This window comes from Hippichthys cyanospilos, chromosome 4 (genome assembly GCF_059441005.1).
Source record: "Hippichthys cyanospilos isolate Australia breed blue-spotted pipefish chromosome 4, RoL_Hcya_1.0, whole genome shotgun sequence".
Classification (NCBI taxonomy): Eukaryota; Metazoa; Chordata; class Actinopteri; order Syngnathiformes; family Syngnathidae; genus Hippichthys; species Hippichthys cyanospilos.
Window position 1 is genome coordinate 23,350,367 of NC_142372.1, and position 23,500 is coordinate 23,373,866.

The following is a 23,500-nucleotide window of genomic DNA, read 5'->3' on the forward strand; positions in this document are numbered from 1 at the left end:
AGGGGTCAGCAACCCAAAATGTTGAAAGAGCCACATTGAACCAGAAATAAATAATTAAATAAAACAAACTCTCTAGAGCCACAATAAAAATTGAAAGCCTTTTTGTATACCTTATAATGAAGGCAACGCATGCGTGTAATTTAGACATAAGTGTCTAAATTAGCTATATTAACTCACTATCAAAGTGACTAGGCTATTTTACTGTATTACTGTATGTTTAATAATCCACTGAAAAAAGGTTGACAACTACTGCACTAGATCACAAAGGAGGGGGGCAGCACAATCATGTCCGTATTTTTTTTTCTGACAACTTCCTCACTCTTGTCATCCCCCTGCATCTTACTTACTTCCAGTCTTGCATATTACTGCTTTACTCATTCAAGTTTCTGTTGAAAAATTTCAAAATCGACACAATTACTCTAATGACGCACGCCTGTTTTTTTTTTCCTCAACATTAAAAACTGACCACACATCACACCAAGACACTTTATGTTCCACATGTGTGGGAAAATGGCAGCAGCAATTTGTTAGTACTCGCAGATACCGATATCAGCCCAACACTATTACATAGTTAGTGAATGCCTATACAGGAGGCTAAAATGTTTGTGCTAAAGATACCCGAAGGAAAAAAACTTCGCCAATGTAGTGTAGTTGTAGTAGCCTTGCAACGTGTGGTTTCTCGGAGACACGGGAGTTTGTGTGTGTGCTTCAAATTTGTTGCATTCTCTATGTTCACCATGAGATGGCACTAAAACCTACTCAGTGTCTCTTTAAGGCGGATTGATTCTGAGTGGTCCATCGTGTGTGTGCTCGTGTGTGTGCATGTGTGTGAGTGTATCACTATTTTAGGCAATGTTATGTTCAAGACCTTGAGAGGAAGCTCTCTGTTACCATTTTTTTTTTTTAATAATCAGAAATGGTAGTCCACTTTTAGCAAGTGTAGAATTATTAAGGTAATGAGTAAGGTACATGTGTGTTTCAAAATATTGTTCTACATTTACTGTGTTTTTTAAATTTTACAAAAATTTTTTTTAAAAACTATCTTTCTTATTTTGTTAAATGCAGTGGGTTTTTTTGTTTTGTTTTTTTGTAAAAACATTGCTTTAAAACTGGCATTAATTTAAAGTCCGCTGTGCTCCACTAACTACCCCCACAACGATCGGCATCACTACGAAATAAATCGATATGATAGGTCATTAAATCGATATTTAAATCAAACAGAAATCGATACGCATTCTGTCTGCTTCCTTCCTAAACACTGTATGGATGACGTTTGAATGCAGTCTTGTCTCTTTCCCACGATCGCGAGTTTAAATGTTTCTGTTCTGCCTTTTAGTTGATTTGTTCTAGAGTCTAGACGACTCTTGTTATGCTTTTATTTTGCCCCAAACTGTGCAAACGGGAAGCTTGATGAGCTTTCGAGCGTTGAAGTTACTCAGTTGGGTAAAAGAACGTGATCGAATCTGTGCCGATCGAGGCGCGTATTGAACTCCAAACGGGCAACGCCTGTATGCACAATGTTGTTTGTTAAATTGTTATGGTCATATTTAAAAGCTAAAGTGATGTATAAGTTAATTGCCTTTGAATTGTCAGCTAATTTCAGTTTCTCTTTTACAACTGCTGTAAATATGTGCTATTGGCTGATTTGAGTTATCTTCTTTATTTTTCGTTTCACTCTGCTGATGTTGATGCCAAGATATGCATTTAAAGCTACAAACGACTATAAGGACGCAGTGTTTAGCTTGCTGTCTTGCTCGGACTAAGCTAATACAGTGGGCCCCCGTGTTACGAGATTAATTCATTCCGCGGTTGGGCTCGTAAAGCGAATTCATCATATGACGGGCAATCCACGCCTAAACTAAATAGCTAATGTGTTTAGAACTCCAGGTAAAAGCATCAAAATTGTACATACATATTAAAAACTGGTTCCAAAGTAGTATAGTAGGTGCTACCTTTATATAAATACATGTATACAATCAGAAAGACATTAATCCGTTCCACGGTTGGGGTCGTAAGGTGAATTTGTCGCATGGCGGGCAGTCCAAACCTATGTTAAATAACTAATACGTTTAGAACCCCAGGTAAAAACATCATTTGAACATACATATTAAAAATTGGAAACAAAATAGTATAGTAAGTGCTACGTATATATAATATACATGTATAAGATCAGAAAACACCATAAAAAATATAGAAAGGATTTATTGACTTTTGAGTGGCGCTTGTTATGCCCATATTCCCTAATAAGGGTTATTTCCAGCATCATTTCCATACAAATCATCTTCTTCTTTCTTCAACATCACTCGCAATCTTGGGACCCATGGCTAACCCTTTCAACTTTGAATTAAGCAGTAAAATGCACTATAAATACGGTTTTGTAACCACTCACAATCCAACAAAGCTTTACCGTTACTCCATTAGTGAGGTCGACCAATAGCTGAACACCATCTCCGTGAGGAGACGCCGACCAATAGCGGACCAGCATTGTAGTCACGCGTTGCATGGAAGCAGTTAAGACAGCAATACTAAACAAGTGCAATGACCTAAAAACGCCAGCAGATGGAGGGAAAACAACACAAATACAGCCAAGCCCCTAAGGTCATGACAGCAATTTTGGTCGAATAACCGGGAAAATGTCATAAAGAGGGGATGAAAAAGCTCAGTATTCCACGTCGCAACATGAAAATGATGTAAATCAGAGTCGTTGTAACACGGGGGTCCACTGTACTCCCTAGTAAAATTAGGTTAGGCTTCTCTCTTTAACATCACTAGCAATGTTGGGATGCATGGCTAACCCATTCAAGTTAGCCAGTCAGTTGAATTAAATTTAGGTAAGCAGAAAGGGGCATGGCGGGCTGACGGACATATGAAGGACATCTGACGTAATGTCTATCCCGACGATTAAAACGACAGATGACAATTGCAACTCCGACATTTTTAATTTGCCAAATTTTCGAGCATTCCTGTCGTTTCAAAACGCCGTCTGTTAGAGACAGACTGACGGACAGTCCGTCAGTACTGGCAAAGTGCTCACCTCTGGAACCTGCTAAAAAAGAGGATAATCAATCTCCATTGGAGTTATTTGCTCTTTTATTGTGGCAGCTAGGTCTCTATCAAACATCAAAATGACCTCATAATGTTTCCTTCTGTTTGTTTCAGCACTCACCAGAGCACTTACTGGAAGTCAAGCTGGAGTCCTATAATACTCGTTTTTACCACATCAAGGAGGACTTTGCCTTTACTGAAGTAATTATGTATTTCAGCAAGTCCTTTGTGCTGGAGCATGCCCATCTGTGCCTGACAAATAATGTAATCGTTTTAATTCATTCAAATCTGGTCGGGCTTGTTAGCCTTGCAGGGGGTTCACTGGCAGGGGTCAGGGGAATTTCGTGGATCCCCTGGAACTTGCTTGGACCCTCAGGTGACACTCCAGAAAATTGACATGCCATGGCAACCGCAAAGCAGATAGCCATGACATTTAGCTCCCTGGTGCATATATTAGAGTGTGTGTGTGCGTGTGTGTGTGTATTATATATATATATATATATATATATATATATATATATATATATATATATATATATATATATATATATATATATATATATATATATATATATATATATACATACACAAAATTGTATAAAAAATAATTGCATACAATCATAAGTTTACTTACAAATATTAATGTGAGTGTCTGATCAGATAATATTGGACAGTGTGTTTAGTATCATAATGTTTTGGCAATGACAGGTGAATGGCAGAAAATTGTACCAACCAGAAGATGGCGTGCAGCTAACTGTAATCGATGGGCATGATGGGAAGGTCGTGGACAGCAAAGGCTTCAGGAATTCAATTCTTCAGGGTGTGCCTGCACAGATCAACAACTACATCACTGGGCTGAAAGATGGGTAAGATGAGGCTTTCGAATGACCCAGACGTATAATATTCACATTGAAGAAAATATCACTTAGGAGTCATTTAAACATGACAAAGCAAAAATAAAGTGAATACTTTCCTTAAACTGTTAAATTCATGTGACATAAACTATTCTTTAATTTCATAAACGCATCTTTTATTTTTTTTAACTGCCTATTTCAATGCTGCATGAATCCCATTGTTTTCTGCAGTTCGGTTGTTCTCTTGACATCAAAAGGCCGTCTGGTCACGAGAGGTGCATGGATCAAAGCACTGGAGCGACTTGGTGCAGACTCAGGCAAGCCTCTGAAAGGTAATTTCTACATTTTAAAAGCAAACAAACAAAAAAAACTTTTCTTCAATTAGTAGCATAACCTTAATGTTTGCCAAATTAGCATTCAACTAATATACAGTAGATGGTGCTGTTTCACCACGTTTGAAACCTTACCCCAGTGACTGCTCTAACCCCAAGGAAGCTCCTGACATCCCTGGAGCAATAAAAAAAAAAGTATTGTCCTGTCAGTCACACCGACAGGGTTTGCTGAAGTTAGGGGGAGGGTACACGATGGAAGTTGACGGCCATCAGGATTACTTCAGAAGCAGTTGAAAAAAATTGACCATCACATTGCACTTAGCAACTGTCCATAAATGCAAAGTGATAATTAGATATCTGCTTCACAAGCCTCTTACATTTCATACTTGCTCCTCTTCACAAGAAGACTGATAACAAGCCCGATTTAAATCAGATGTGTTCTTTGAGAGGAAACATTGAAAAGAGGATGGACTGTGGCTCTTGACTACACACACGTTTGTACTCATTGATTATAACAGTATCATCAATTCCTCGCTCGTCTGATTGCCTTGCCCTAGCCCTAGCCCTTACCTTGACCTCAACCCTAACCCAATTCAAATCGTTACTCTATAAGCAAGCCTTGACCCTCAAAAGGAGGTCTTAACAAGTGAGGACCGGCCTAAATGTCCTCAGTTCTCCAAAACGTCCGCAATATGTTGGCAGAAAACTCAAACCGATTCTCACAAGTTTAGCCGCACAGGAACACCAAAGCCAGTTGACGCAAACCTGGAAGAAGCTTACTGGCGCATTTCAGGTCCTCGCATCATCTGCATTGTGTTCTCCCCACAGATAAGTTGGCGTTTGTAGGCTTCAAGGGCTCGTTCCACCCTGACTGGATTCGATTCGAGGTCGACCCGGACAGAGCCAAGATCCACCAGGTTCTGCCAATCCCCGTGGTCCACAAAATGAAATTATGAGCGATGGGCTGAACGAGAAGGACAGCGATGAGGCTGCAATGCGATGACGAAAAAAATAAGAAAATACAACACACTCATTTAATACACTATACATTGACTGCCGACTTCCCTGCGCCATGCAACTGGTCCAGCGAGTGGTGTGTTTTTGGAGAAAAATTGCGTGTTTGCGTGTGTTGAGATTAAGAAACACTGTCCATGATGAATCTAAGACCACTTCATGGCTTAGACTTCACATAATCCCTCCTTGCTGCTAAAGCTTTCGAATTATGGCAAACTCTCTTTACGTTACCGGGCACATTAGTCATTATGTCGTTACCTTGTATTGAGCCTAGCTGTTAAAACTTGTAACATAAGCTCGTTTTGCGTAAACATGAGTGGATTAATCATCTCATATCCCAAAATAGTCGTCCTTCGACAGATTATGCCATGTGCATTGTCTATACGTGCACGAATAGCAGAGGGCAGTTGACAAATACAGGGACGAGGTCAAATCCCTGTGTAAAAAGCAAAGCGAGAAAGTTTAAGAAGCCGGTCTGATGACAGGCTCGTTTTCCATGTAGCTACGCCAGTCAGATACCTAAGCATTTCTAAAACTGCAGAGTTCAGTTCATAGCTGAAGCTAAACCATCAAAGTTTATTTTTGTCAAGCAAATTTTACATATGGAGAGAAAAAAAAAAGTCTCCGTAATAGATTATCCACATAGTTTTTATAATATTTTATAATACTGGAGTATTATGATTTTGTCATTGATGCGCACAGACATGTTTTTTGATTGATTGATTAACACATAAATGCAGCATATGATGTAAAAATAAATGACAAAGACAGAAAAGAAAAGCTAAAGAGAGTAGGAAGAAGAACAAAAATGTGTCTCGTCCTACCCCTAGTTTACTAGGGAGTACTAGGAGTTTTACTTACTGTATGTTAAAACTCGGGGAGGTATTCATAAATGAGAACATATCCCAAAACAAAACACAGCAATCCTATTACATGCATAAAAAATATAATTTAAGAGCACAATGACCATTTTCACATTCTGAAAATAACAACATGAGTAAAGAGACAATATAGATTTGTTAGATTTTCTGGAATTGGCTCTTGGGGCGTATGGAATTGTGGAATACATATTTTTGAGTGGCAAATCACTTTCGTACATATGCTAAAATTTGCTAAAACCTAATGCTATCTTTTTAACATTGAGCCTACAAGCATATTTGCACATATATTCAAATGTTTTCTTTTGTTGGCATTTCCACACTCCCTTTACCCCGAGGGAGGTTTTGACCCAACTCTGGCTTTTTGACATTTGTGATGTGTGATATCAAAGGAAAAGCATTCATAAAAACATTAGGAGGCTAAAATATTGCATAAATTGTCAAAACATGACGACTTTCAAAATGCCATGCTGCTGTCCCTTCTAAATGTTTGCAAATGGGAACACGAGAGATACACCCTATAGGTGTCAAATTGAGCCCATGTCAGGCTCATTTACTGCCAGTCAAAATTGGAAATATTGTCATTTTTGGACATTGAATACCCAATGTTTTATCATGCATTTCCCCCGATTTTTGCATGAATCCTTACAATGGCAAATGGCGAAGAGGGCGCAATAGAATCTTTTGTGTTGACACCTCAAAACCACAGGGTGGCGCTAGTGCCCAGCATGACATTTGATCTTCAATGACTTTGTTGATTGGCTTAGCCTGGACTCCCATAATGCAAAAGTCTTCAAAAAGTCATAACACTCTAATTGTGACATAAAAGATTCCTATTTCAATTTCATGAATCTATAAATACACAGCAGGGTTATGTTTGCTATTATCGCATAAAAGGAACATTAGGGGGGACATAGGTTTCATCCCCCCTTCAAAAAAAAAAAGAAAAAAATAAATATGTGTAGATAGGGCTGATTCCACTACACAAAGGGGTTGCAAGTAAAAATATATTCATATTTGATGATGTTATGACCCTTTCCAAGTCAGCCCTACTTGGGGCTAGGTTAATGAAAAATCCCCGGACACCCAGGGGTTAATATAGCACAAATACCATTAAAACAACATAATTTAATCGAGCGCATGTAAATCAAATATGCATCATCTGCATACTTCCATGAAAGTGATGTTCTAGATATTCCGTGCAATTAGGGTGCTAAATGTCCAACTTTGTTATTGAGAGAAAAAAAAAAAAAGATATTGTTTGCGTCCAACACCTGGTTGTGTACTTGTTTTTGTAACTTGTATTTCTTAAAACATCCCTCTGGTACTGTCAGTGTTGAACTAGCAAGAGGCCCTCCTAAAAAAAAAAAATATCCGCCACATGTCAAATGGAGTTTTTACAGGTGTAATTTTCCTATTTAAAAGCCTTACAGAAACTATTGTTCCAAACTGGATCCCTCCCTTGACCGAAATGAGCTGGTCTTTTTTTCGGAGGGTGTAGGAGTAGCTAATTCAGAGCTTTGTATGTTTAATGAGTTTTTTTAAATCCACTGATATGACATATATTTTATACATATTTATTGTACAGACACCATCAATCCAAATCTGCAAGAAACATCATCTGAGTTGTATGGTTAATACTTTCCTGTGTGTTTACCACATGTAGCCAAATGACAGTAGATCCATCTTTCAACCGCCTGCTAAAGTATATACAAAATGGATGTGTTGCACAAGTGGTATGAGCTTGTAAAATGAAAAAAAGTTCATGTTTGTGTTTTGAAATGTGTACAGAAATAAATCATGCTGAAGAGAGACGTTGGACTGGTATCTGGTTATTCACATGACTTGAAAAGGGAACCAATTGAAATGTTCAAAACTGTTCAAAGCAGTTACAGGGCAGCAGGTTTTTTTTTTCAGGCACTTTGATGCGCTTGTTTTTTTTCTGTTTTCAACTAAGCTGTAACCCGTATAAACGCTGTATAAAATAATTAACAGTTGTTGAAAGTTGATTTATATTGCTTTTTTCTTTTGTTACTGTTAAAAAGGATACTTGGGGGCTTGCCAAAATAGAATTGAGAAGCACTGATATAAATTAACCTAACCCGGCACATGGGTGGGATCACTGTCATCTTATGACCATCTTCCTTGCTAGGTCAAGTTGAGCTGTAAACTAGATGCAAATTCAAATCACTTTTTTTTTTTTACACGCACATACAGTGGACCACTGTGTTACAACGTCCCTGGCTTACGTTTTTTTCATGTTGCGACGTGGAATACTGAGTTTTTCCGTCCCCTCTTAACGGTATTTTTATGGCTTCGTGACATATACAACTGTCATGACCCTAGGGGATTGGCTGTGTATGTGTTGTTTTGTTTCCATCTGCAGGCGTTTTTAGGGAATTGCACTTATTTTCTATTCTGTTGCCTAACTGCCTCCATGCAACGCATCACTACAATGCTGGTCTGCTATTGGTGGGCCTCACTCGTTTTAAAGTGGCAGAAATGGTAAAGCTTTGTTCTATTGCGAGCGGTTACAAAACAGTATTTATAGTGCATTTTACTGCTTAATTCAAACTTGAAAGGGTTAGCCATGGCTCCCAAGATTGATGTTAAAGAGAGAAGTAAACCAATGATTCATATGGAAAGGAAGCTGGAGATAATCAAGAAATACGAAGCTAGCCTAGCCTAGGCCACCCTGACTAGGGAATATCAGCAAGCGCCGCTCAAAGGTAAATAAATCCTTTCTATATTTTTTTATTTTTTATGCTTTTACCTGGGGTTCTAAACGCATTGTCTATTTAACACAGGTTTGGATTGCCCGCCATACGGTGAATTTGTTTTACGAGCCAACCGCGGAATGGATTAATCTCGTGACACGGGTGCACACAAACAATAAAAAATACCGTTTTTACAAATGTTTTTAACAAATTCAAATTCTTTCTTTAAAATAATGAGAAGGCTTTATTTTTATTCTTTCAGATCAATTCCAAGACAGAAAAGATTTTTCAAATGCAGCGTTACCTTGTTTTTCACAGTTAATTGGGACCGGAAAACCCCTGCGAAAAGTGAATTCGAACATGGAAAAACACGGCGCCGCAGATCTAATCACACAGAGAGCAAATTTGTCACACAGAACATATTGATCAACAAAACAAAAACATTTATTAGTTCAATGATGAATGACTTCGAACTGCAACCAGCTCATTCAAACTCAAATCAAAACACACCTTTGTCCCTCCATCATAAGTCCTGTTTCACATAGCTGGCTCTGTTGTTCTCCAAATCTGCCTTTGGGCTCTCGTTCTTCTTTTTGCTCTTCTTGGCGTTTACTTCATTCTCCCGCGTGTGCTTGCTGTCCACCTCCTTGGCAGCCTTCCCAGGGAACACCTGTCCTTCCACAGTGACGTCCAAGCAGCGCTCCTGGGTCAGCAGAAAATCTTTCACTTCCCAAGCTAAGCTGCCATCTCGCAACATGAAAATGACCCTGTTGGAGCCCACCACAAATCTGTAGAGGGACACAAACAACAGGTATATTTATGTAAATGAAAAAGCATCAATACAAGTCAAATATTCCAGTAAATAAAAAACAGAAACTGGAACTTTAAGAAACCCTCTACAGTGTTCCACACCGGAGATGAAATATCAAACACGGTGTGGTGTGACTATCCAAAAGCTATTTCATACCTTTGAATGTCATAATTCGCATTGAAGAGACTGCCCTGCCACAGGCCAGTTATTTCCTCAGTCTCCTTTTCAGTGGGTTCCCCTGACACAGTAGCAAAGACCATCAGCGTCCGGCCCTTCTTAGACATCTTCAGCAGATCTTCAGGTTTGGACTGATCGATCTTGGAGAAGTCGATGGGAGGAGGAGCTCTCCGGTGCTCTGGAAGATCACCTTCCTCTATGTCATCATCTTTCTGTGAAATGGTGCACACACAAACAAATATACAATGTTGTCATTATACAACATTTGTGTTTTAAAAATTCCATACATTTTTCTGACCCTAAGCCCAGACTTCTTTGAGAGGACAAAAAAAAAAACATTTGAGTATATTTGTGTATCATTCTGAGTCTTTATACGTTATTGTGTCTCCAAAAAATAAATGTTAGGGATCCAGCCGATCGACGGGTGAGGAGGTGGGTCACAACGCACCACCTCAGTGGTTACCCTACTGTTAGTAATAAAGCCATGAAAAACAATACATTCGCTACAAGGTAAGGCTGCACAATTAATTGAATTTTAATCGCGATCACAAAATTTTCTGCCACAATTACATAAGCAAAACAAATAGCTGGCATTAAATGGCAAAAACAAATCATTTTCCTGAGGTCGTCCACGCCTCCCCTTACATTACCCACCCCCACTATTGAGAAGGACTGAGCTATAGTAAGTAGTGGCCCACGATTTCCTTCTATTGCACAAATCATAAATATCGTAGAGTTTTTTTTTTTAATTAATTTTTATATTTTTTGATTTCTGTTACTGTTCACTGTGCACAGATTCTGTTACGGTCTTATGCCTTACATGTCTTCTCCAAAGTGGCATCCACAAAGACAATTTGAACTGTAGCGAGTTATGACCAAGCATTGCCGACTACAGTAAGTGTTAAGTGAGAAAAGGGTTTTCAGACAGTGATATTTGGTGAGATTTTTTTGTCAATGTAGGTCTATTTGAGTCCCTGCTTGTATTTCTCATCTCCAAAAGGACATTTCTGAGTACGGTTTGAGCCGTAACAAGTACTGTCCAATGACTGACTTCTACTACAGTAACCAGAATGGTCAAAAGTGTTTTTGGTCAGTATTTAAGTCAATTTCTGACGATTTTGTCCCTAAAATGTCTTCTCCAAAGAGACAGATCTGAAGACATTTGGAGCTGTAGTAGGCATCTGCTACAGCAATCAGAACAATACAGTGTACAGTCATTTATTTTGGATGACTGCGGAATACGTATTCTAGACGGCTTAAAAGAGCAATTATGAGACGTCGAAAATCAAACTTATTCACGAAGGGGAAACACAGGCGCAAAAAAAAAACCCAAAAACATTTCACCTAGACTTGAACATAAAGGGCAACCTTGTGACAATCGACCCTGGAGCAGAATAGAAGACTCTTCAGTGTGTGGGGGTTCAAATGAGCTGATTCGAGGACGGCCTTATCGGGTCAAAATACTGGAGAAGTGTCCATTTGAATACATCGGTGCGCGCTGGCTAACGGTTAAGCTAACATCACTCAATGAAAAGTAGCATGATACGGTACCTCCCACTGTTCAAGAAGGCGAGCCATATCTGCATCATTGTAGTCTCTTATGTCTTTCTTTTTCTTGGCCTTATCTTTGCTACCAATCACCAAAGAATAAAACAAACAAGTAAAAAAGAGAAGGACTGCACATTTCCACCGAAAGTCTGACGCCATGTTTACAGATGGTCAGATCTGATTGGCTAGCGCTTTGGCTGGGCAACAGGCTGATCGGGCACGTCTCAGCTGCAAAAGCGGACTGGAAACAAAAACAATGGGTGGAGGGATTTTCAAAATAAAGTACAAAAATATTTTCACCATCCGAAAGCAATCTGTATTGCATGAGTCATCAATCTTTGGATACTGGTACACACTAATGATATATTTTTTTCTCAAACTGCCTGTATACTTTATTATTGATAATTAATGACATCCATTCAAGTGAAGACACTATTATGGTTTGTCAGAATAATTACAAACAAGTATGAGCCCTGTAAAAGTCCAAAAATGAGGCTAAATGGACATTCAGATATTCGTTGCTCATATGCTGTACATTATAACATATGTCTGAAATGGACTTAGTACGTCTTGGGTGCTACACATGCCTAGCAATTTTCCAAGGTCTAGGTCAAACAATCTGGTAATCATTTTTCAACTCGTAGTGCTATGGAGGCTTTTGTTTTAATTGTTTATGCCAAATACAAAATAAATTTAAAAAAAAACAGGCTGGATAATGTTCAAAATATTTTGCACATTTATGAATGAAAATCCATGAAGTAGCGCACCCACTTTTCATATTAAAAAATAAATAAACAAATGAATGTTTTTGAATTGTTTTAAATGTGAAAAGTCTTCATGCTATACATATTGTTTAAGACAAATATTACTGCAGTACTCATATTTACTTAAATCGTATACACTGTACAGTAGTGAACTTGTTGGTGAGAGAGAGAGAGAGAGAGAGAGAGAGAGAGAGAGAGAGAGAGAGAGAGAGAGAGAGAGAGAGAGAGAGAGAGAGAGAGAGAGAGAGAGAGAGCGAGAGAGAGACTGTGAAGCCTGCGCTGGAGCGCCTCACAAAGAAGCAGCTCAGATCAAAAAGCAGTCAGATTCATATGGCTCAATTACTTGGTTTTTATTTTGCTTACAACTGAACGTGGGAACTCCAAAACAATAAACCAAACCGTATTTCTATTAACGCCCACTTTTTCTTCAACAGCAAATACTTCGAGAGAACTCGCGACATCATTGCTCACCAATACAATTTAAACAAGCCCCCCTCTCAACTTCGTAGGACCCCGCTTAGCTGTCCCGTAAGATGCCCGCCCCAACAACAGCGCACAAGGGACCTACCCATTATTACACACGCACAGATGCAATCCACCCTCATGCACATCAACGCAGCGGCAAATAGGAATTTAGAACAGAACTGTTTCCCTTTTTCTTTAAAGTCTCGCGCAGCTGCGGTCTTACTAGCAGTGGCCCGGGTGTTGAATTAAAATCTAATCTGTACATGATTAAAGATGATTACAATGGCGAGTTTACACTTGAAATACCATTTTATTATAAAAGATATTTAGGTAAGACTTTTCCTACGGTCTGGCGAACGTCTGCTCCTTACTGTGTGTCTCTCTGCCCTGAAAATATGTGTGTGTGTGTGTGTGTGTGTGTGTGTGTGTGTGTGTGTGTGTGTGTGTGTGTGTGTGTGTGTGTGTGTGTGTGTGTGCCTTTTGCTGCGGGCGGGAGTTGGGGCGGCAGTAGATTAAAACTCCACAGGTGCGCGCCATGTAACTCATGAAGCACACCCCGGCACTGTTGTTGTCAACAGGCAGAGGCAGAAAAGACACTCGACAGTAAAGCGCAGACGGTCCACAAGACCGTTGTAAATCTCTTATCTAGATTTCTTTTATCAAAAAATGGGATTTCAAGTGTAAACTCAACATTGTTTGATCATGTACAGATTAGATTTTAATTCAACGTCCAGGCCGCTACTAATATGGCTGCAGCTGCGCGAGACTTCAAAAGAAAGGGGTTTACTACGTTCTTCTTCCAGCAGTCGGCAATCTCGATTGCTAAGGCAGCTTCCATACGGTCGATCGTTTTATTACGAGTCATAAAAACTGGTTTCGCTGAATTGCCAAAGGTGATGGTAGCCGTCTTCTAATGTTCGCCGCTTCCTTAATGTTGCAAACGGTGGATTGGTTCACTCCCAAATGGCGGGCCACGACTGCGTAACTTCTCTTATCGAGAAGTATCATCTTCTCAGCAATTGTCATCATTTTTTTGTTGGCGTTTAGGCTCAGTACAAGACTTCACGGGAGCAGAACGCTTGGGAGCAATTGCAAAAGTCCAATATGTAATGAAAAAAAATCCTTGGTCGTGAATCTGCGTAATGGAAAAACAATCCGTGATGTGCTGAATCTGCATAATGGAAAAAAAAAAACTACGATGTGGGGAGGGTTCACTGTACAGTATATAAAATAAAATAAAAATAATAGCAATAATTTGTACAAAAACAATACGGACCACTGTAAATGCCCCAATAATGTGACTATGCTCCGTTCTTCACTGCCATGGAGAAATGCCAAATATGCTTTAACTGGAAGGGTTGGTATTACAGGAGTTAACATATTTATTTTTTCCAGTTGGACCCCCGGTTTACGACGTCCCTGTCTTGCGTTCTTTTCACCTTACGATGTCGACCACGCCGTTTTTTGGTCCCCTCTCTATGCCATTTTTTTCGCGTTACGACAAAAACGCTTCCTTAAACATAGCGGTCAGTTTGCAGCCGTGACTGTGTGAAAGCCCCGTGAATGGGCGTAGCAATGCAAATTTTCGTGTTCGGTGTGCACGCAGCATTAGATACTGGTCTGCTATTGGTCGACGTCACAGAAGCACTACGATGCTGTGGGTTGGTGTCATGGTTTCCAAAATGGCGGAATGTTAAAGCTCTGTTCGCCTGTGAGTGCTTACTAAAACATATTTATAGTGTATTTTAGTGCTTCATTCAAACTTGAATTGGTCAGCCATGGGTCCCAAGATTGCTCGTGATGTTAAAGAGAGAAGTAAGAAGATGGTTTGTATGGAAATGAATCTATAGATAATCAAGAAATACGAAGAAGGCTAAGCTAGGCTAGGCTACCCTCACTAGGGAATATGGCCGTAACAAGCTGTTACGTCAATTTGAAGGTAAACAAATCCTAAAGAAAACGGATTCATCTTGTAAACCGGGGGCCCAATGTATTTTTATATATATATATATATATATATATATATATATATATATATATATATATATATATATATATACAGTATATATACACTGGGTATACACTGGGCATTGTGTAGATGCAAGTAGTAGAGAAGCAGCACAAAATAAAAATTTGCTTCAGAGATTTGTTAATATTTGTTTTAGTTTATTATTTCATTATTTGGAATTTTTTTTTGTGTGTGAAAGAAACTGACTGAACTGACAGGGAGGCAGCTGTGGCTCATGTTTAATGACTTGGAGCCAGAGGGCTAAGGTTCACGTAGTACTGTGAAAAAAATGTCAAAATGCAAACAGAACTGAATTGTATTTTATTCATAGTTTCTTGTGGGGAAATTCATCCCGCACTTTATTGGTATTGCACACCACACAGTGAACCAGACAGGGAAGCCAGTGTGAATAGGGCTGCGTAAACATTACTGCTCCTCTTGAAGATGAACATTTGTTATGAATACTGGGTTCCCACAAGGACCAATTCGGTAGGCGGAACTTGTGTGCGATCTATTGACGGGTTTTGTGTTTTAATGTCAGTAAAACACTTGTTTTTGGGACCATCCATATTTACATAGATATAGCACACAATATTATCAGCCCTGAAGATGACTGAAAATGCTAAATATGCTGGGCCTCTAGAGGTTTCTTTTTCTGATAAAGCTTAACACTAAAAGAGTTAATAAGAAATGCAATCGGAAATGCACCAAAAGTAATTTATATGCACATATTTAACTGTGGAAAGTGGAAAAACATTATGATTTAGGTCCTTTAAGCAATTGGTGTTTGGGTCAGTGCTTGGCTCAAGGGAGCTTGAAGGGTCGTAAGGAAGTAAACTACCGTAATTCCACAAATATAAGATGCACTTTTGTCGCTAAAAATGAAGGCCAAAATACGGGTGCGTCGTAAAAACGGTAACTTAAAGTTAGAATTTATCATTTTATTCTACATCATTTGAGTCCTCATCAAATAGATAACTTACGGATATGAACACAAGAAAGTAAGAAGTTTAGAAAGATGAGATTTATTTTTTTTTGCTTTAGTTTATACATCGTTGCCAACGTGTTGGTGCATCTTAAGACAGTAACATAGGTAATACCAGAATTTGACCCCAAAATTAAGCGTGCGTTTTATACACAGATGTGTTATATTTGGGGAACTATGCTAGTTGCTATTCACATTTGTCAGGAGCAGCTGCTTTTCCTAAACCTGACTGTATGACATGTAAAAGATTCTAGCCTAGTGTTTACCTTACTTTAAAAAAAAACAAAAAAAAAACTTCACGTTCATGTTTCCCCTTTTCTACATTTAAAAATACATTAAGTCATCTTAATAACTGTTGTGCTTTTTTATTGAGAAGAAAAATAAAATAGACAAGATGAAGCCTGGTTTGGGGCCATGAAGAAAATTATTCTGAACACGAGTAAAGCTATGTGACGTAAGAACAGATGCCTAAGAAAAGTAGCTAATGTTCGAATATATGAACTTGTGACCAAGATAAATTGTGTGAGTTGCCATATTTTCTGATTGCTCACGTGACAGAATGTGGAAGACCACACTAGCATTCATGTTAGCATTAGCATCTAGTGTGTTGCAAAAAACATAGTTGGCGTTTCATCTGTTGAGATGTTAAACGTCTTCAGGTTCTGATGTATTCAAATCTCAGATTAAATTTACTCTCTTGTGGTCGCTTAAAAGTTGCTTTATGTTTTGTTTACAAACATCTGGAAGATGAATATGCCAAAACTTTAAATGGTTTTTTTTCCCTCAAACCTATGGATTTTAGCTTTCAACAAAATGCTATGACTTCATAAAATTTTGAGCTGCCGCTGCATTGTATATATCATTTTGAAGGGAATTTTGTGTAGAATTGGAAAATATCAATGTTCATTTTCGCCAACATAAGCCTGGCCACAAATTTGCTGCAGCAAAGTCATATAGGCTAACTGCCATGACAGTCAAGATTTACATGTGGTTTACTCTCCTGCAGAGATAAACAAGATACACTTGCCTGATGTTGGATACAGCCAACAAACAACATCGCCTACTAATCATACTGTTAATGCTTAGTTGTATACATACATGTTCATGATGCTACACTAGTTTAGACAATTGTGTTTTTTGTTAATCATGTTTAAATGTAATAAAGGACCAAAACAAAATCAGCTTCGCAGCTGTGCATTAGTTGAGTGTACATGAAGTTCTTAACTAAATGGCTTTTAGTAGTGGAATATCATTTGTGCCTATGTTACAAATGTGGAAGGCGGACTTCATCGTTACATTTAGTGTAACTTCAAAATGCCTTTATTTTTAAACATCCTGTGTGTGTTAGTTGGCTAGGTTGACGGTACACTTGACCCGGGGACGTCCCACGACAGAACTACAAGTAATTTCACAGCAAACGCAAAGCCGTCGCAAAACAAAATCAGCGTTTACATTTCTGCATTTGTTTGGTGAAAATTAAGTTTTTAACTACACAGCCTTTGGTGGTGAATCGTCATTTGTGTTTTTCGTACAGAAGTCATATATGTCCAAAATATCATCATTCGATTTCGACAGTTTATCTACATCACCTTTATTTTTTAAACATCCGGTGTGTGTTAGTTCGCTAAGTCAGCGGTGCACTTGACTCGCGGATGTCTCATGGCAGAACTACGAGTAGTTTCACAGCAAACGCAAAGCCGTCGCAAAATTTTCGCCGAGCGCTCCCTTCCGATCTGCCCTTTGAAGTTCGTCTATCTGGATATGTAGAGTTCCCCAAAATGGAGAGCGCTTCCTCGTACGCGAAGGTCTCCTTGTGTCGGCGTGTTGCTCCAAGTTGGCTCACTCCAGCGGCCATTCAGTTCGACCACACCCTCCCCGCTTCCTCATAGAAGTGCAGCGGGAGCGCGCAACTCCTCTTTGAATCTCAGGGAATAACGGCCACTTCTTCAAAACCACTTTTAGTTTTGGAGGACACCGCCGCCTCTTCTCGCATGCGGATTACGACCACCGAGCGGTATGGAAATGAAACGCGAGCTGGCGCAGAGTCCGCGCGGGCTTTCACGCGGTCCGGTCCCGTGTTAAGACGCCGAGGACGGAGGTGGACACAAGGGCGATGCATATGGAGTCCAAGCGGCCGCTGGCGTGTAACCCGGGCTTGTGTTTGAAGAAGACGAGGTTGAAACTGGATCGCGCGGATGGACTTTAACCAACAGGACCCGCAAGCGGGATTCGTGTCACGATGGCGCCGGAGGGAAAGCCACCTCTTCTCGCTGGTGGTGCCCGGTCTGTAACCAGCCCGAATTCGCCAGACCGGTCAAAGCTACTAGAAAGCAGTCGGCCAAGGTGCCCTTCTCCATGCGCCCTTATTCGAGTGGACACAAGATGATATCCTGTCGAGTGGACATAACATGATATCCTATTGAATTCAAGAGGAAGAAACGTCACTTAGGCGTGTTTGGAATTGTCGCATATAAAACCGGTGTAAAAGCCCATGTAAGTTGCATATTGGACACTTTTCAGTCAGCACTTTGCCTTGCGGGAGGCATTTAGTTGGCACTGCAGTTTGTGATTTTGTTTGAACTTGTGATTTTGTTTCTGTTCTACAATAGCTTGACACTATTGTGATACCTGCATCTTTAATTCAGGGCATTTACGTGAATGCGTCAGCAGAAACGCTTGTACTCTTGTATTTGTAAATGAGTGGGATAAATAACTGAGAGACAAGAGGAATGTCATTTCAATAATGCAGTATTTTTTTTTTTTTTGCATTCACCAGTGTTTACGATAACGTTTGAAATCTAGCGCATCATCATATGTATAGTTGAGTTGCCATATTATGAAGGAATTTAAAGGAAGACTTTTGGCCAGTTGTTTTTTGAGATTTTAAACCGCAGCCAGCATCAGCTTGATATGATTATTTTTTTGTTGTTCTTTCTAATCAGGACGATGTAGTTTTCTGCGGCAACAACAGCAGAAACTTTTAAATAAGCCTGTCCGATAAGTGCTATTTGACCACCCCCCTTTCTTCACGCCCCTCCTTATTATGGCTAGTGGTGGCTCCGGCAAATCGGCTAGTGAGGGATCCACCAGCACACCCGGTGGCGGTCTCCAGCAGAGAAAGCGTCTCTCGTCCATCTGTGACACATGTAAAGGCAAGATGCAGCTGGTGGCTGACCTCCTCCTGCTGTCCAGCGAGACCAGGCCAGTCATGACTTCTGAGGGCGTGGCGGTAGCCGACACCTTTGACCAGTGTCGTGACACGGTCATCGCGCGGACCAAAGAGCTCTCCATTCTCACCCATGACATACAAAGCCAGCTCAATATGGGACGATTCACGGAGGTGGGCGACCGCCTGTTAGAGATGGCTGATTTGGTGGTGTCTTTGACCGAATGCTCCGCCCACGCCGCTTACCTGGCAGCGATAGAGACCACCGGCTCGCAGCCTTGCTCCCCTGGCCTCGTGGACCGTTACAAAGTAACCCGTTGTCGGCACGAGGTGGAACAAAGCTGCAACGTGGTCCGAGTCACACCCCTGCCGGATCTCACGCCGCAGCTCCTGCTCGAGCTCTCCCAGAACATCTCCACCAACCTCAAGACCCTGACGGACATCTCGTCGCTGGCCAGCGAAAGGTCCAGGGAACGCTTTGGGAAAGAGCAGTTCAAACTGAGCGTCAAGAGCATGAGCACTAGCGGCACCGCCTTCCTGGCTTGCGTCAAAGAAGTCAAAACGCAGCCCAGCGAGCTCACGAGGAATCGTTGCGTCCTCTTCAGTGTCGCTCTGGTCCAAGCGGTCAACGCGCTGGTTGGGTTTGCCACGGAGCCCCAGTTCCTCGGGAGAGCTGCGACTATATCTACCGAAGGGAAGGGCGTACAGACTGCAGTTTTAGGGGGCGCCATGAGTGTGGTTTCAGCCTGTGTCCTCCTCACCCAGGGACTCCGGGATGTCGCCCAGCACCCCGAGAGCAGCTCCAAAATGGCCGACTATCGGGAACGCCTGCGGAACTCGGCGTGTGCCGTGTCGGACGGCTGCACCTTGCTCACGCAGGCGCTCAGAGAGCGCTCGTCTCCGAGGACTCTGCCGCCGGTCAACTCTCAATCTGTGACTTAGAGCCGGTATGATTTCTGGTCCGACTCTGTCCTGTTTCAACATACCAAAGAGACCTATATCATCCCTGCTCATCAGGTTAAGATAAATACAACAAAACAGTAACTTGGATGTCATGAAGTGTGCTGAAACATTGACGGGTTTTGTCATGCTGGTTGTGACTCAAACCGAAGTCATCGGGCCGCTTTCCCGCCATCGCCATCAGCTCAAAGCGGACTCTCAATCTTCACAAATTGACTCCGCCCTCCTAACCTGAAGGTTTACCTCAGTTTGCAGATCTGGTGAAAAATGCCGGCTTTGATGTAGGATGGCTGTAGCGTTGCTATACTATGTGAACCTATGATTTACTGACCCACTCTTAACTTAGTAGGTGTGACCAGTGTCTCGATTTTGCTTTTCGTTTTTTTTTTTTTTTTCGACGTGTGTGAATTTCTACTTGGTAAAAGCTGCTGTGTGTGTGCCAAAGGTTTTTACACATTATTAGACAACACATAGTACTTTAATGTGTTTGACCATGCATGTAATGGAGTATTTATTTCAACAAGTAAAAATTTTTCTGATAAGGTGTTGTTTGGCTCATTTGTGTACAAGGCTTATTAGATCAAGTTGCAGTTTGTTTATTTATTTTTTAGTCATCCGAATTTCAGTGGGCACAACAATTACGCAGAGATTTAAAGCAGAAGTAAAGCCAAAAAGTGTATTTTACGAAATATATTCTATTCAACCCCACCAATCTTAACACAGTAGTGTGATTATTATTGTTTACATCCAATATCAATTAAGGAGCAAAATCCAGCCTTATTATTCATGTTAGTGGCCAGCCACTTTTTCGCTCGCTGTCTACTGAAAATTATGGCACATTTGTTAGCACTCGTGGCTTTGCATTTGAATGCATAGTGATGTAAAATAGTGATGTCCTTTTCAGTCATCATCAGGTAGCAAAATGGCTGCCTCCTGAGAGTATAAACTTGCCACCTAATTCATATACGACAAACCTGCCCTACTGCCAAAATCTGATCCGGAATCATCCGAATTCGCAGGCCACACTGCCACACACTCAGGTCCAGTCTATCATTTGATTGTTAGCCTCGGGGCCTATGAGCAGGTAAATGCTAACTAGCTGTATTTTTAGATGCCGAAACTTGCTTTACTGTCAGTATCATCGGGACGCCCTATATTCATCTGTGAAAACTTCAAGGAAAAGTGAAATGGAACAAACCATTTTTCTGTTAAAATATTTTTCATCAAATACTGTATATTAATGCTAATATTTTTCTAGCTTGTTTTCCCAGAGCTAGTCACGCCCCAAATAACAAATGAATAAGAATGGAACTGACAATTGCACTTTGTGAAACTGATTTTTATTCCATATTTATTCTTTCTTTCATATTCAGTAAAAGGAACAGCACTCCCAATTTTGTTGAATACTTGCTATACAATGACAATAAAGGCATTCTATTGTTTGCGAAGAACACATGAAAAACAAATATCAATGCATTTAGGGGGTACTGCGATTCAATTTACTGGTGCACCCCCAAAAATGGGCTAGAACTGCAAATGCAAAAAGGTGTTTACTTATTTTTTTTTTTTTGTGAATGCCTTAAAGCACAAGTGTCAAACATAAGCCCGGGGGCCGCATCATTATATATGGCCCGCGAAATGCTGATTCCACTTGATATTTCTGGTTAAAACACCAAATTCGACAGCATTCTTCAGCTTTTAATTTTGGAATTTAATTTTGCAAGCATTTCTTTTTTTGTTCCCAATCCCTCTTTCGAACAGTATTTACCGGCTTCTGATTTAGAAGTGTGACAAACACCTAAAATTTATTTAATTTCACAATCCCGCCGGTCTCCCGACAGAAAACGTAACTACAATGCGGCCTGTGATAAAAAAATGTTGACACCCTTGCCTTTAAGATAACCATTCACTACGTTTCCTGGGTACCCTGGGTCAATAATTGTTTTCTTATAAACGTGCAGTCTGCCGCTTAAACCTCGATTAACTGCCCGTGCAGTTTATGACATGATCCTAAGCCGTAGTCTGACACCGGGCTGCTCATGTCCCAGCATTCTTCAGCCTTCCTGCCGGCACAGAGAAAAGACAAAACCGTTGGCCCTCAACAGGAAACCTATAGCCTGTGCTATCAGGAGTGGCTTCCTTCACATTACAATTTCAGGCAAGGCTTCACCCATTTCCTGCTCCAGGAGGGAAACACTTGCCTATCCGTTTCTCGTGGGGGCTCTCATCTGTGTTCCTCCTGTGTGTAATGACAAGGATGCTGAGTCACAAGGACATGCACACACGCGTGCGCAAACATACACACAATCATTGTTTTCATTACCTGCAACACCGTAGCCCTGTAATTAATTAAAAGGACAATTCAGGTCGGGACAATACATAAAATCCTTGTATACTAAAATCAGAATGACATCAAACTGATGTCCTCTCTGTTTACGCATTGTGTTGTGGTAACTCAATAAGAGCAACGGATCCTGTTTAAATAATATATATTTTTGGCTGATTGAATGACACAGCGGCCATTCTACTGTTGCAACTAAATTCACAATAAACCATGTTACTGAGTGACCATCTGGCCTCAAGATCTTGACCATTGTAATGAAATAATCACCTTATTCAATTGCATGTCTTTAGATAGGGTGAATACCTACTGTGGCAAATGGGAACTACAATAAGTAATACGCATTGTGGAACTGATACAACTGCCAATTAAAACTGAGCATTATCGTTAATGTTAGGTTCTCGAATTTATGACTTGCATAGGATTTGCATCAGATTAGCTGTGCGTATCCAATTACAGTGTTCTTTCGGGTCTTATCCCAAAATAAGCTGCTTTTTGTTTTCCTCTTTCAGTTGCACTTCCCAAAGACATTGAAATAGTTATTGAACGAACAGTTAGGTCAAGAACAAGTTTCCCTTGGATTAAAAATGATCTTGACAGTCCTGCATGCTTATGTAACTGGGCGCTTATAAAACATTTTTCAAAGCAATTTTGAAGGTTTTTGTTTTTTTTTCACCATAAATAAAAAATAATGTAAAATGCACTGTGTAAATAAAGTGACCTTAAACTAAAAGAATGACCTATATTATGTAATGAATCTAACATAACTATTTTAAATTAGAAGAAGCAACAATAATCGGCTTGCTGTTGCTCAATAAAATTTCTAAGGTTAGGTAAAACCATTAATTGAATGTTGTTGTTGTTGTTGTTTTTTTTAATAGATTGAAGCCTTAATATTGACTGTGACAGATTACTTTGATATATTTGCTGTTTTCTATTTTCAGCGGATCCAAAGTCTTTTTGAAGTCTTTGTTTGCCAACGTTCTTGCTCATAGGGGATTCTGTTAAAAATTGACCTTTACGATTTGAGAAAATGTGTTGTTGTAAATTGGTGGTAAACGTTTTTCAAAATGTCAGTGTGTAAGATATAGACCGTTTTTCATGACGGACAGAAGGAGGTGCTGCAGGTGCTGCATTTACAATTGTTCATAGCTATAACAAACATGGCCGCCTCTGGAGAAGTGCCAACCCACATGTAATATATATGAAGGATAACTAGACCTACGATTTTACAAAAATAAAGAGCATGCAAGAAAAAAGAACACGCAAGCAAAAAGGATAACACAAAAAAAAATCTGCTTAAAAAAAAGAGCATTCAGGAGAAAAGCGCAGGCAAAAAAGGAGCATGCTTGCCCCCCATGCCCCATATTTACAATTTCTTGCATGTACAGTGGGCCCCCGTGTTACAAACTTAATCCGTTCAGCGGCTATGCTC

At 40.1% G+C, this 23,500-nt stretch overlaps 3 protein-coding genes across 3 annotated transcripts in view; 2 read left to right on the plus strand and 1 right to left on the minus strand.

Moving 5' to 3' along the window:
* Positions 1-7,935, plus strand: part of cemip (cell migration inducing hyaluronidase 1) — a 92,379-nt gene extending 84,444 nt beyond the window's left edge. The window contains exons 27-30 of the mRNA XM_088413333.1: positions 3,160-3,246; positions 3,754-3,911; positions 4,131-4,231; positions 5,060-7,935. Of these exons, the coding sequence (XP_088269459.1) occupies positions 3,160-3,246; positions 3,754-3,911; positions 4,131-4,231; positions 5,060-5,187 (474 nt within the window). The 3' untranslated portion in view covers positions 5,188-7,935. The remainder of the gene's footprint in view (positions 1-3,159; positions 3,247-3,753; positions 3,912-4,130; positions 4,232-5,059) is intronic.
* A 1,136-nt stretch (positions 7,936-9,071) lies between these two features.
* mesd (mesoderm development LRP chaperone) lies at positions 9,072-11,608 on the minus strand. Its single transcript, XM_088413335.1, has 3 exons — positions 11,380-11,608; positions 9,808-10,040; positions 9,072-9,628 (listed from the first exon to the last, which is right to left on the minus strand). Exons 1-3 carry the CDS (start codon positions 11,533-11,535, stop codon positions 9,364-9,366), a joined length of 654 nt encoding a protein of 217 aa, XP_088269461.1. The 5' UTR covers positions 11,536-11,608; the 3' UTR covers positions 9,072-9,363.
* Positions 11,609-17,232: 5,624 nt separating this feature from the next.
* Positions 17,233-20,266, plus strand: tlnrd1 (talin rod domain containing 1). The gene has a single exon (XM_088412185.1). The coding sequence runs from the start codon at positions 18,642-18,644 to the stop codon at positions 19,704-19,706; it is 1,065 nt and encodes a 354-aa protein (XP_088268311.1). The 5' UTR covers positions 17,233-18,641; the 3' UTR covers positions 19,707-20,266.
* The last annotated feature ends 3,234 nt before the right edge of the window (positions 20,267-23,500 follow it).

Bases quoted from the DNA above. Each gene is read 5' to 3' on its own strand.
- mesd (XM_088413335.1), bottom strand. From the start codon at position 11,535: ATGGCGTCAGACTTTCGGTGGAAATGTGCAGTCCTTCTCTTTTTTACT. The intron at 10,041-11,379 runs GTACCGTATCAT...ACCATTTCACAG, and splicing joins GCCTTCTTGAACAGTGGGAG to AAAGATGATGACATAGAGGA. The intron at 9,629-9,807 runs GTATGAAATAGC...GTCCCTCTACAG, and splicing joins GCGAATTATGACATTCAAAG to ATTTGTGGTGGGCTCCAACA.
- tlnrd1 (XM_088412185.1), top strand. From the start codon at position 18,642: ATGGCTAGTGGTGGCTCCGGCAAATCGGCTAGTGAGGGATCCACCAGC.